This window comes from Ceratotherium simum, chromosome 6, assembly GCF_057802395.1.
Source record: "Ceratotherium simum simum isolate JZ-2026a chromosome 6, ASM5780239v1, whole genome shotgun sequence".
In the NCBI taxonomy this organism is placed as follows: Eukaryota; Metazoa; Chordata; class Mammalia; order Perissodactyla; family Rhinocerotidae; genus Ceratotherium; species Ceratotherium simum.
In genome coordinates this window covers 63,776,157-63,788,985 of record NC_141905.1, presented here as the reverse complement: position 1 = coordinate 63,788,985, position 12,829 = coordinate 63,776,157, and the positions used below count along the sequence as shown (strand labels likewise).

General features: G+C 56.0%; 1 protein-coding gene across 4 annotated transcripts in view; it reads left to right on the top strand.

Annotated features, from left to right (window-relative positions):
* Positions 1 to 12,829, top strand: part of SH3PXD2A (SH3 and PX domains 2A) — a 237,339-nt gene that overhangs the window by 141,182 nt on the left and 83,328 nt on the right. For all 4 annotated transcript variants that reach the window (XM_087432546.1, XM_087432544.1, XM_087432545.1 and 1 more), the window contains exon 6: positions 12,648 to 12,676. In XM_087432546.1, coding sequence (XP_087288672.1) covers positions 12,648 to 12,676 — 29 coding nt within the window. The remainder of the gene's footprint in view (positions 1 to 12,647; positions 12,677 to 12,829) is intronic.

The following is a 12,829-nucleotide window of genomic DNA, read 5'->3' as shown; positions in this document are numbered from 1 at the left end:
GAGCATAGGAGGCCAAGGCCATCCTCATAAACGGAGAGGAAATGCACCAAGTCATCAGGGTGCGTTCTGCTCATCAAGACTTCTCAAGCCCTTTCATAGTTTACACGAACTAACGCCCTGATTGCCGACCCACCTGTACTTATCAAGGAAGACCTCCTGGAGGGAGTGGCACTTCCACTGAGCTTTACTAGGGGGAAGAGGGGAGGGCAGAGGCCCAGAGTCTGCCTGGAGGACAGCTCAGGATAACACCAGCTGCAGTTCTGCCTTGCTGCTCAGAACCACCGCCAGCCCGAACCTGGTTGCCAGGAATCAGGGCCTTCATGCATTCATTCAGCAAACACCGACTGTGCCCAGCTCTGTGTGAGGCCTGGGGAGACATCACAGTTCCTGCCTTCATGGAGCCTACAGTGGGGGGAGGAAATAGACAAAAACAAGGGAACAGCAAAGATTTACTAGTCACGGTATGGGCTACTAAGGAAAAGAAGAGGGTGCTGCACTAGGCCAGGTTTTGGGGGCGCTGGGCAGTGGCATCAGGCTGGGAGCTGGAGGAGCGGGAGGAGAGAGAGACGGAGGGCGGCAGAACCCAGGACAGCATTGACCCAGCGTCACTGTCCCCAGATTCACGAAAACTCTGCTAACAGAAACAACCTCTCTGGGACGGTAGAACCTGCCCTGGTGAAGCCGGGCCGTCCTCGGGCTGCAGACCTAGCCACGTTCCTGCTGAACGGGCACTCGGCAGAGCCGCCACGAAGAGACCCAGGAGCCTTGTTACCACGGCGCTCTGGAGGAGGTCCGTTAGAACCAGAAACCGGGCCTCTCTGAGCACATGGTCGCGGACACTGCCGCGTGTCGTAGCCAGGCGTCCTCTTCCTTACAGCCGTCCTCAGACCAGTGCTGAAAGTGTGACCTCCCCAAGGAAGTGTCTAGAACTTAGTATCCTGCCCTGAGTCTCTGTCTTCATTTTACCTTTCTCTTCCCCACCTACTCCCAATTTAGCGTATCTGTCTGGATTTTACAGATGTCCTTATCAGCCACAAGGTGGTAAATGATTTGAGTGCTACACTCAGGCAGCCTGGGCTCAGATCCTATCCCTGTCACTCAAAGTAACCCTGTCATGTTACTTTGGGCAAGCTACATGCCCTCTCTGATCCTCCATTTCTCTTTGGTAAAATGGGGGAAATAAGAGAACTTACCACATGGGAGTGCTGTGAGGATAAAATGAGCTGATGTGGCATAAAATGAGCTGATGTGGCAGGGGCTCAGTTTGGTACCTAGTATAACGTAAATGCTTGAAAAATGAACCATTCTTGTCAGTTATGGTATTGGTAATAATAATAGTAGCAATAGAAATAATAGCAGTATGCCTCCCTCCCCTCTTTGGGAAAGAAGCGTTCACTCGGGGTGGGGGTGCTGCTTGCGGGTGACTCCCACCATGGCCTGACCCACTCCCTCCATCCCCCCTCCCCGTTTCCCACCATGCTTCGGGGTCCAGGGCCTCAGGGGACTTCTTGGCAGTAGAATCTCAGACGTCATTACATGGTGGAGGTTGGAGGCGGAGGCCAGGGCTGCCCGCTGGGATCTGTCATGGGTGTCCTGGGGAGCAGAACTTTGCTGTAGTTGGAGCCCAGCTGACCCAGAGGAGAGAGAGCAGGTCCGGTGCTGATGGGGAGGCTGGTGGGAGGAGGGCTGGGGCAGGAAGCTGTTACCCAGAGCCCCAGATTGCCCCTCCTGCGGCAAATAGGACCAGGCCTGTCTGGGGCCTGGAGCTGGAGGCCTCTTTGCAAAAGTCGGGTGGGGCCGGTCCAGTGCCCTGAATTTTTCAGTCGAGGAAACAGGCACAGAGAAGGCTGCCGTCCCCCAGTTCTCGTGAACCCCACACTGGGCGGCCCCACTGTGGTGTCTCTCGGGCCGCCTCATTAGACCCTCTCTGTCACATGCTTGTTCAAGGAGGCAGTTGGCAGACCCGTGGGGGACCCCCAGCTCGCCCTGGGCCCAGGCTGGCCCGGAAACACCCCGAGCTCCCTGGGCACGCGGCCCGGGGCAGAGAGCCCTTTGTCCTGCACTTCCAGTGCCTGCTGCGTGGAGTGTGGCAGCCACTCGCCCATTGTGGAGCAGCCTCATTTCCTCGGCCACTAGGTCCAGCAGTGACAGGGATCCAGGCTTGGCTGTCACTCCTGCGCCTCGGGCCAGCAATGGCCAAGGCCCCTGGGAGGCCCAGCAGCCTGGCAGCAGTGGGGAGTCCTGGGGAATGTAAAAGGAATGACAGTCATTCTGACGGAGTTGAACCCCTTGGCCCTGCACCCCTAGCCCTGCCACCCCCAAGCCATGTGTTCTTGATGAAGTGGCTTTACCCCTCTGAGCCTGAGTTTCTTCATCTTTCAACAGACACCCCAAGCCGTGGCCCACCCCATTGGGGCCAGCCAGGCCAGTCTGCCCACATCTTCCCAAGCCCCCCAGGCCTTGCCCAGCCTGTCCTAGGTGGTCCTCTCATCTCACCTACAAGCCTTGGCTCCCCCAGGGAGCACCCCGCCTGCCCCACCCTCCCCAGGGTTAATCACTGGCCCTAAGGCAGAGCTCTGTGACGGGCAGGCGGGGGTGGAGGAGTGGGCTGGAAGCTCAGCAACTTCGCTCACCTGTATTGGGATTGACTGTCCACCAGGTCCTAAATATGTGTTACCTGTTTTATCCTCCAACAATCCGATTAGGTGGATCCTGTCTGTCTCTTCTTTTTACAGAGTGGAAATGCAGACAGAGAGACCCTAAATAATCTGTCTGGCAGAGCTGGCATTTGAACCCAGGCAGCTACACACACACATCCCCCATGTTAGCCAAACAAACCTTCCGGCTAGTGCCAAATTCAGGCCATTGGTCAAGGCCGCACCGTCCAATGCACCAGGCAACACACTGTAGCTATTTAAATTAAAATTTTAATGAAAATTAAAGAGGATTAAAAATTCAGTTCTCAGGTCGTACTAGCCACATCTTGAGCACTCAACAGCCCCAGTGGCTGGTGGCCACCACACTTGACAGTGCAGAAGGGCCTTTGCTGGCGATGATCACAGGGAATTCTATTAGGCAGGTCCAGGTAGGGCACCACTAGGTGTTGGGGGCAGAACTGGGACACTCAGTGCCATTGGGGTGAGTGGGCTTTCTGGAGGCGGTGCCCCTTCCTGGGCCTTGGAAGGGTGTGAAACACTAGAGAGGGTGGGAGGGTGCGTGCAGTGGCTGTAAGCACAGACCTGATTCCCCATTGCTAGCTGTGTGGCACCAGGCAAATTACTTAACCTGTCAGAGCCTCATCTATAAAATAGACCTAAAGCACCTGCCTCAGAGACAAAGCGGGTGTCACAGGGCCTGGCCCGTCTGGGTGCTCAGTGCTTGTGGGTTTGTGATGTGGAGTTCGGGAGAGTCTGGAAGATGCAGGGGTCTCACTGTATGAGGTGACCACACGAGCTCGAAGAGCCCAGCCCTCCCAGCCAGTGCAGGCTAGGTGCCCTGAGAAGCTCGGGGCCCTGCTCCGAGCGCCCATTCCCGCGGAGGCAGAGGCAAGAACAAGCACACAGCTGGGCCTTGGGCGGGCTCCTGGGCCTCCGTGGGAAGCAGGGAGCCCTTGGCCCAAGCTCTCAGCTTCCCAACCCCGGCTCAAAATTAGGCCAGGACTGGGGAGTAAGGGGCCCACGGCCAAGGTGCAGCCTGGAGTTCTGCTCAGCGGTGGGGCCCTGGTGTCTGTCCACGCACACAAAAATGAGGCACCCCTCTGCAGATGGAGCCACTGTAGCTGGGGAGTAAGGTGGTCTTCTGTCTCCCCTGAAACAAGTCCCCATCCTAAAGCCTACACAGGGGAAACCAGAACCAGACGGGACCTGATTCTCAGTCTCAGAGCCGGTGCTGCCACTTTCCGGGGGAAAATCTGATGTTACAAACATCGCCACCGGGTTTCTCCCACTGACAAGCTCCTTCTAAAATCTGAGCCATTTTCCTCGCTTGCAGTCCACCTCCAGCTGCATGTCCTGCCCCCAGGCATACAGCCTCCCAGAGGTCTCCTCACCCTTGGCTCCCAGTGTGTGTGCACACGCATGCATACACACACACACACGCATATACACAAGATCCCATCTCTGTTCCTGCCCCTGCACCTTTGCTCACATCATCTCTTCCACCCCAAATCTCTTTCCTGCCTCTGCTCTTTCTAAATACTCATCTTTTTTTTTTTTTTTTTTTTTTTTTATTTTTTCCCCCAAAGCCCCAGTAGATAGTTGTATGTCATAGCTGCACATCCTTCTAGTTGCTGTATGTGGGACGCGGCCTCAGCATGGCCGGAGAAGCAGTGCGTCAGTGCGCACCCGGGATCCGAACCTGGGCCGCCAGCAGCGGAGCGTGCGCACTTAACCGCTAAGCCACCGGGCCGGCCCAAAATACTCATCTTTTAAGGTAGCTCTAGTGCTCCCTTCTTCAGGCAGCCCTCCCCGACCACACCAGACCACTCTGACCTCCCCTTCCTGGGGATTCCTATACAACATATCCTTTGGCCAGGCTCTGGGGCACCTAATCACAAAGTAACTCGTGTGTTCTGTTTTCCTGGGTGTTTGTCTTGTCTATCCAACTAGACAGTTTGCTTTGTGAGGGCAGAACTGAGTTTTCCAGCACTCTTCTGCTCAGACACAAGGATGGGTCTACAGCAACCCCTCAGTTAAGACATGGATGGATGGATGGATGGATGGATGGATGGATGGATGGTGGATGATGGATGGATGGATGGATGGTGGGTGGATGGATGGATGGATGGGCGGATGGGTAGGTGGACAGATGGACAGACAGACAAATGCACTTGGAGAGAGACAGGGAAGGCCTCCAAACATGGAAGACCGTCCTTGCTCTTCTCTCTCGGGACTTTGTAGTTGAGCCTCATCACAGCATCTTGTCTGTGCCCCTTCCATGGTTCCCCAGGTCTGGCATGCAGTCCCTGGAAGTCTAGGGAGCCCCCACGGCCAGTAGTAGTCTGGCAGAGTGGAGAGCAGGAGCTTGGGTGGCCTGTGGGGAGCTCACAGCGCTCCATGGCCAGGGGGCTGCACGGCCTCGTTTCCCTTCTAGGAAACCAGCTTTGCGTCCCTGCCCCACCATCCTCCGTCTCCTCCACGGATGGCTTGTCAGTCACCATCTGGGTGGTGGGACTCCTTGGAGTGCACACAGGTGGGAACCCACGCCTGTTTGTTTTCATGGTTCTGAACTGGCACCCTGGGCGGCGGAGCCAGAGTCTTGCAAAGTCCATACCCATGAGGGGGGCCAGTCAACACCTCCTATACTCTGGCTGCCGTCCACACTCTGAATCCAGCCCCTCTCGTGAGGCCAGGCTATTGGCCAGGGGTCCCCTTCATGTGCCAGATGCCATTCTAAGAGCTTTGTACATTATCTCAGGCAATCCCCACAACAACAATAAAGGCAGGAACTATTTTTATCCCCTTTGACAACTGCAGGTACAGAGAGGTTAAGTAACTTGCCTGTGTCACAAGTAGTAAGTGGCTGAACCTGGCTTCCACCCTACCACACTTTCAACCCTCTGCTCTGAGGCCTGGACACGGACCCCGTCCTGGGGCTGGAGACACACTCAGGGCCTTTGCCCAGAATGGTGAGTCCATTCAGAGGAGACAGACAGACAGACAGACAGACAGTGCTTTGTCCTTTGCTGTAGATGGAGCAGCGGCAGAGACCCTCTGGGATGTGCAGGGGACAAGCACAATGCCTGGGAGGTTTCTGGGGTCTGCAATAGCCACAGCATCGGCCTCTCTGCGACACAGCCTGGGGGGGCCAAGACCCCTTCCCTCCCCAAGAATTCAGCTTTTTCATTCCAGGGCAGGAATTCCGGCCTCTCTTGACTGTCCACATGGTCACAATGGGGCCCATTCTCAGAACCCTGGAAAACACAGCCCCTGCGGAGAAAGGACGGATTCTTTTGGACACAAGGGCCCTCAGTGCCACAATTTAGATCAGGGCGCAAATGGGGGCAAAGAACAGCCTTCATGCCCCCTCCGTTTGTCTGCCCTGGAGGTCGCTGCCCCTCGAGACCATTTCATGCAAAGGCTCTCGAAAGCCAGAACAAAAAACCAGCTAGGGGCTAAGTGGGGTGAAAAAATCCCCCAGCGTTCTCCAGACCTCAGCTGACCTGCAGCCCCTCACTCAGACCCTCCTCGCTTGGCTCCTGGACCAGCGTGCTCTGTCTTGCTGTATTGGTTTCACAGAGAATGAACAGTCTGCAAGGACATTCAGAGTCACCTCATTTTAGGGATGGGGAAACTGAGGTCTCAAGAAATTTTAAAACTTTTTCTGCCACAGTAAGAAATTTCACATCACAACCCAGTACACATAGATAGACAAGTAGGTAGGCAAATAGATAGACATCTGAAACAGAAGTTCCACAAAACAATATTTTACCTTACTGTGGGTGACTCGATCATTTTGTCTATTCTATCTTTTTAAAATGCTTGTTGGGACCCACTAAGTTGATTTCAGAACTCACTAATGGGGCACAACCTGTCATTGGAAAAGCACTAGTTTGAAGTGGCTTACCCAGGTCCTCCAGCCACTGAGGGGCAGGGCCAGGCCCAGAACCGGAGTCTGTTGACACCGGTGCCAGACTTGTCACAGTCTCTCTCCTGCCCCGTCCCCCTACGTGTCCACCTCACCTCTTAACAAAAATCCTCCTCCAGCCATGCCCTGACCACATCGTTCCTTGATTCTGAAATTCTTCCAGATTTCACAGCAGGGCATCAAGCAACCACCTCCCTCATCTGCTCCCCAATCCTCCCAGTTCAACTCCTTCTGTTTGGAGCTCCTTGTTCCTGCCTCCAGAACTTTCCCCTGTCTACCCTCTCCATGGATCCAAACTCTCCTGATCCTTCAGGGCTCAGCTTAAGGCTCCCTCCTCTAGGAAGCTGCCTGGAATGTCCTGCAGCCCCGGGGTCTCTCTTTTCTTTGACTTGGAGTATAACGCTCCTGTGACACTTGTATAGATTGTCTCAGAATGTTAGCTTTCACACTGTGCTATGCAGTTTTGTTCCCCCAACTTCACTCCAAATTTGCAGGCCAGGAGTGTGTCGCATATTTCTCCTGTGCCTGCACAGGCCTTCACGAGACAGCCTACAGCAGGAGCTGGAAAGTGCTTGTTGGTTAATAACAGCAGTCAAAATCATCCTTACGTACCTCAAGGGCCCTGCATCCCTTCCCTGGTCAAGACTGCGTACCATCGCCCCAGCCCCCATATTCCAGGTACCGGTCGTTGTCCCCAAGACCAATTGCTCTCAAGGTCACCCACAACCATCTGGCAACCCAGCCGGTCTCTCAAGCAGTTTCCAGTGGCAGCAGGGCCTGCAGACAGGCGTCCTGGGCCGAGCCGCCAATGTCAGCCAGCAGACAAGAGAGTGAGAACATCAGGCTGGAAGTTTGTGCGTGCGTGTCCTCCCCTGCCAGGACAGTCACTGATGGGAATGAGAATGGGAGGGAGAGGGGGTGGCAGGCAGCGGAGGGCATGTCCCTGTAGCATTCAGAATTCCACCTGGCAGGGACTCAGCGTCCTTCCACAGAGCCAGACTGGCTTCCTTTCCTAGTCTCTCCCTTGCCTCAGCGGCTCTTCTGGCTTTGCCTCACTCCAGAACCCTGACCTTTCCCCCCGAGAGAGCCTGCTCCTGCTGCTTGTGTGTCCTCTCCTTGCAGCCCAATCCCTAGGGGGCCTCAGTGTGGGGAGTGGAGAGCATTCTGGGTCAGGACTGGAAGTTTAGCTTCATGAGCCTGGGTGAGCCACGTAAGCCCTCAGGACCTCAGTCTCCTCATCCATAAAATGGATTAACACTATTGCCTTCTTCAGAGCCCTGAAGGTCAAATGTCTGCCTGGGAGAGGGTGGGGAGGCATGTGGAAAAGCAGGTGGCCAACACACAGGAATTGTTAAATGTCTTTCCCACCCCTCCCTCCAGCCTCTCCCTCTTTGCTGTCTCCAACACCAGCCCCTTCACTAGAATGTCAGGCAAGGAGCGCAGCATGTTTCACCAAGAGAAATGAAAGGGGAAAAAAGAACAAAAGGAAAGCTGAGACTTCGGGTGCCATTAGCCTGAAGACGCAGGGCCCTTTACGTCTCTTGGTTTGGGGCTCTAAGAGCTGGCCGCTCCTTGGGAGGTTAAAGGAGGTTAAAGGAGTCCACAGCACACCAATTCCCATGGGTCAGTGTCACCCTGAAAATACGACTGTGGCCAGACGAGCCCTGTGCAAACGTTTCGTTGCAGAAGCAGGCTTTTCCCAGTGGATAGCATTTGACAGAGACCAAAACTCTGAAAATGGGGCTGGAATCACCCCTGCTCGGCACTGTGTTGCCGGCATCACGCGTGCTGAGGTCCTTTAGAAGAAGCCCCTTCCTTTTGTTTTAGGGGGCTCTGCAGGGTCCAGGTTTAAACAGGCCTTTGCCATTTGGGTAATAACCAAGGTGGGGTCATGTCTAGGTGTGAAAGAATAACAACAAAGACAATTTATGTAGCATTTTCTGTGCCAGGCACTTTGCGAACCCCTTTGCGTGTACTGTACATTTCATCTTCCCCAAATCTTAAGGGGTTGGTATGGTTATTACCCTCATTCTACAGATAGAGAAATCGAGGCTCAGGAGGGAAAGGAAGTAGCCCAAGATGACCACCCAGCTAGCAGGTAGCGCAGAGTTGAACGGGAATCTGTCTGTTTCCAGAACCTGCCCTCACTTGGCAGCTGGCATCAACCTATGAGGAAAGATCAAGAAATGAACTATCTATATCAAGGGGGCCTGGGGGGTCAGGAGTCCCTGTTTAAGTGGGGGAGAGGGGTGGTGCTGGGTTGGAGGAGCCCCGCTCCATTCCCCCAGCCAGGCCTGACCTGTGGACCACAGGATGATGAACTGTCCCAGTTTGTCTGCGACTTTCCCAGTTTGAGCCCTGAATGTCCCATGTCCCAGTTTGCCTAGGATGGTTGGTCACTGTACCTGTGGTCTTAGTCACACCCAACCAGTTGCAGAGAAGGCCAAGTGGCCTGATGGGGCCACGTCAGGACACGGGCCGGGAGGACTTTTCAATTACATTAGCTTCTGGCTGCACTAGAGGGAGACACTAGCCCTCCCTCCCCTCCCCTTCTCCTTCCTGTGGCTCCCTGGGAGATAGTGATTCAGCAGCAAGTCGGAAGCAGGCTAGACTGTGACCTACCCGGAGTGGAATCACCGGCAGGGTGGGGACTGTCAGCACCAGCTCAGGGCAAGAATTGGAGCAGAGCAAGGAGGGCAGGTGGGGGGCATCTTGAGTTATAAGGGAACTGGACCCCAACAGAGGGCCTGCTGCCCTGCCCAGGCCAGGACTGATTGCAGGGCAGTGGGAGGTGGGCATGCTAGAGGCAGGGGTGCCCTGCCCTTTCCCCACCTTGCCCTGGTTTGTGAGGGATGGGGGAGTCCCAGCCATGGATACCTAAGCTGCTTCTCAGCATATTCAGTGGCTAAAAATATGAAATTGCTTTGCCGAAAGGTGCCTAACCGGAAACTCCAAGAGATTTCCTATTAGGGCTGAGCCTGCTTGGGCTGGAGGCCAGATGCTGTGTGAAGGATTCCTATGCCTGCCATTCCCACCACTCAGTCACAGCCTGGCCGCCCCACTGCCAGGACCTCAGCTCCACACCTTTAACCTCGTATGCTTCTCAGGCCCCCAGGGCCTCGCAGTCCCCTCCCTCCCCTGCATCCACGGCTCCAGGGTCCAGGGGGGGTGGCAGTGTTTGGGGATTTGTCGTGAACCCCAAGCAAGGCCTGTGTTCTCGGTATCCAATCCCAGCCTCACCTACTCACTGCGTGACCTTGAACAAGTTGTCTAGCCGCTCTAAGCTTTGCTTTCCTCACCTGCAAACCCAGGAGACCACACCACCTGCAGGGGGTCCAAAAATCCTTGGCGGGAAGGGTTTGTACTCTGCTTGAAGGACAGGCTGGCCAGCGGATTTGTCTGGAAGCTTCTTTGGCACTGCAAGCACATTGTTCTTACTAAGCATAAATGTTTCTTAGGGATGCCTGGGGTCCTGATGGAGATTATGGTCTGGGGACTGGAGTGCCCTCGGCACCACTCCTGCCTACCTGTCAGGGTTGCAGTGAAGGGGTGGAGACTGTGCTGGGCCAGAGGTTCTCAGCCAGCACTGGTCCAGCCTCAGAACCCCCAGGGGGACTTGTCAGCGATGCAGGCAGTGCGATAGGTTGGAGTGGGGCCCCACGTCTGAATCTGTAACCAGCTCCCCAGATGATCCTGCTGAATGACCAGGCTGACCCGGGCCTGGCACAGAGGAAGCACTCAGTGCCTGTGAATTATGTCCCTGTCCCACTCCTGAGCCTCAGTGTTCTTCCCTGTCACATGGTAATGACCTGCCTGCCTCCCTGCTGGTGCTGTTGACAAGCTCAAAGAGAACCCTGGGCAGCCCACAGCTGCACAAACAGAGGGGAGAAGGCAGCCATCACTGCAAGGAAGCCACTCCTTGTCTGGACTACAAGCCAGGGGATCAGGGGATGGTCAGTGGGTCACTGTGGTCCCAAGCCCAGAGGACTTCTGCAGGACCAGCAGAAAAGAGTTGGGGCAAGGGAGGCAGCTCCTTATTGCCACCATTCCCTGCCCATCCCTGGGCCTCACCCTGCAATAAAGCCTAAGAAATGAATTCCTCCCTTGGGAATGGCAAGTCTGCTGGGCAGGACATAGCCACCATATAATGCTCTCCTCGTTGGGAATTCTCCTCACTGTTGAGCTTCAAGGGGCACAGCCAGGCCCTCCGGGACACAGTCTATCCTCGGTCTCCCTTCTGCCCCAGGGAGATGAGCATGCTCATCTTCTGGCCTTCTTGGGCTGCCAGGTGTGGGGAGGGGGGAACTCTCCCATCTTCCTAACTCTTTTCAGAGGCGACAGATTCAACAAATTCTCCTCCACCCCATCCACCCTGCAGTTTTTATTCCTGCAGGTGGGCTCATAAACCACAGCCTTTCCCCAGGTTGGTGACCTTGGGCAGTGGCTGAACCTCTGTTTCCTCATCTGTACAGTGAAGATAATAGAACCTTTCTCTTAGTGTGGATGTGAGGATTGAAAGAGGCATGGAATACCAAGGGGATTCTCAAACAGGAGGGGGGGCGGGGGGAAGGTATCAGAAGTGCAGGTTCCTGGGCCTCACCTCCAGCGTTCTGATTCATTGGGTTCCAAGTCCAAACTTTTGGAAACATAGGAGCCTAGGAGAAGGGGAGCCCTTCACCCTTGGCTATGGAAGCAAATTGCCTTGGAGCTTAAGAAATGCACCCCAAGTCCAGGCCACCCCCCAAACCTCCAGAATTGGAATCTCAGGGAGTCTCCATGAGGTTGACTCCCTTTCCTGTGAACCTGCTGTCTGTTCATCCATGATACCCCCTCTTTCTGGCAGGCAGACCTAGCTGGCCAGTTCACTTTGACCAAAGCCTGACAATTGACCTTTTCTTTGATCCCCAGGGGAAATGAAAGGCATTTCCTCTAGTCTCCAGAGAGATCCCCAGCCAGCCCCTCCTGAGCATGAACACACCTCCAGCATTTTAGGGCATGTGAGGCATGCCTGAGGATTGGTGAATGGAAGACGAGGTGGGAGGGGCCAAAGGCAGGAGCGGTGGGGGCAGGATTTGGGAAACAGCCTGATCCTGAGTCTGGGATAATTCCTGGCTGGAGGGCAGGGCAGGCCCCGGGCTGGTGTAGTCCACAGAGGGTAAATGGAGGCTGGACGGGTTGAGTTATTGCCAGTGACAGGATTTGAACCCAGTGCTCACTCAGAAGCTCAACCTCCATTCCTGGCCTCCCAGTTACCCCTGCAGCATGCTCTGCCCTCACCCGGACTGAAGCCCCGGGTTCCCAGCCTGAGCCTTTAAGGAGAAAGGCCTGTTCAACATTCAGTCTACAGCCAACGTTTATCCATCACCTACGCCAGGCCCAGGGGATGTAGTGGGAGGAAACAAGACGCAGTGTGACCTCAGGGAGCCTTGGGTCTAGGGCCGGGGCAGACTTTAATCAAAGAGTCACACAAATCTGTAATTACGCCAAGGCCAACAGGAGAGGGGGAAGATGTCGAGGAAGACACGTTGAGGAGGTGACATTTCAGTCGTGACTTAAAGGCTGAGTGGGCATGAGCAAGCAATGCAAAGCATTGGGAGGGGAAGCGCTGCAGGGGTGGGGAGCCGGCTCCCAGCGCGACGCAGGGCCTGGGTTCTAGCGACCATCCTCAGGGCCTCAGTTTCCCTATTTAGAAAGTGCGGGAGAAACTGCCTCGCCCTCCCGCATCTGCCGCCGAGGACCGGGAAGGTGCCTGGGAAAGGGCGCGAGCGGCTCCCCCCCGAGCCCCTCCCGTCGGGCCGGCGGGGGCGGGGCGGGGCGGGGCGGGGGCTCGCGCCCGGGGGGCGGGCCGGCGGGGCCCCGGCGGGCAGGCGCGGCGCGCTGTGCGTGCGGCTGCGGTGCGCGCGGCTCGCCGGCCGCTGCGATCACATGAGCTGCGGTGCCGGGGACCCACCGCAGCCGGCCCTTGAGCGCCCCGCAGCCACAGCGCCGCAGCGCCGCAGCGCCGCAGCCTTGTGTCACCGCCTGGCCCTAACCATGTCTATCTGTTGTTGCTTCTTTTTCAGGGACTATGGCAGTTCCAAAAGGAAATCAGGTAAGGGAGCCTCCGGGCGTTTTTCCCTCCAGCCTCCCCTCCCGCTTCCTGCACGCACCTCTCCCATCCTGCGGAGGACTTTCTGGGACTTGTCCTTGCCCGCCCGCCCTATGGTCCTGCGGGCCCAGGGTCCTCCCTTCAGTTGCCCCCCTC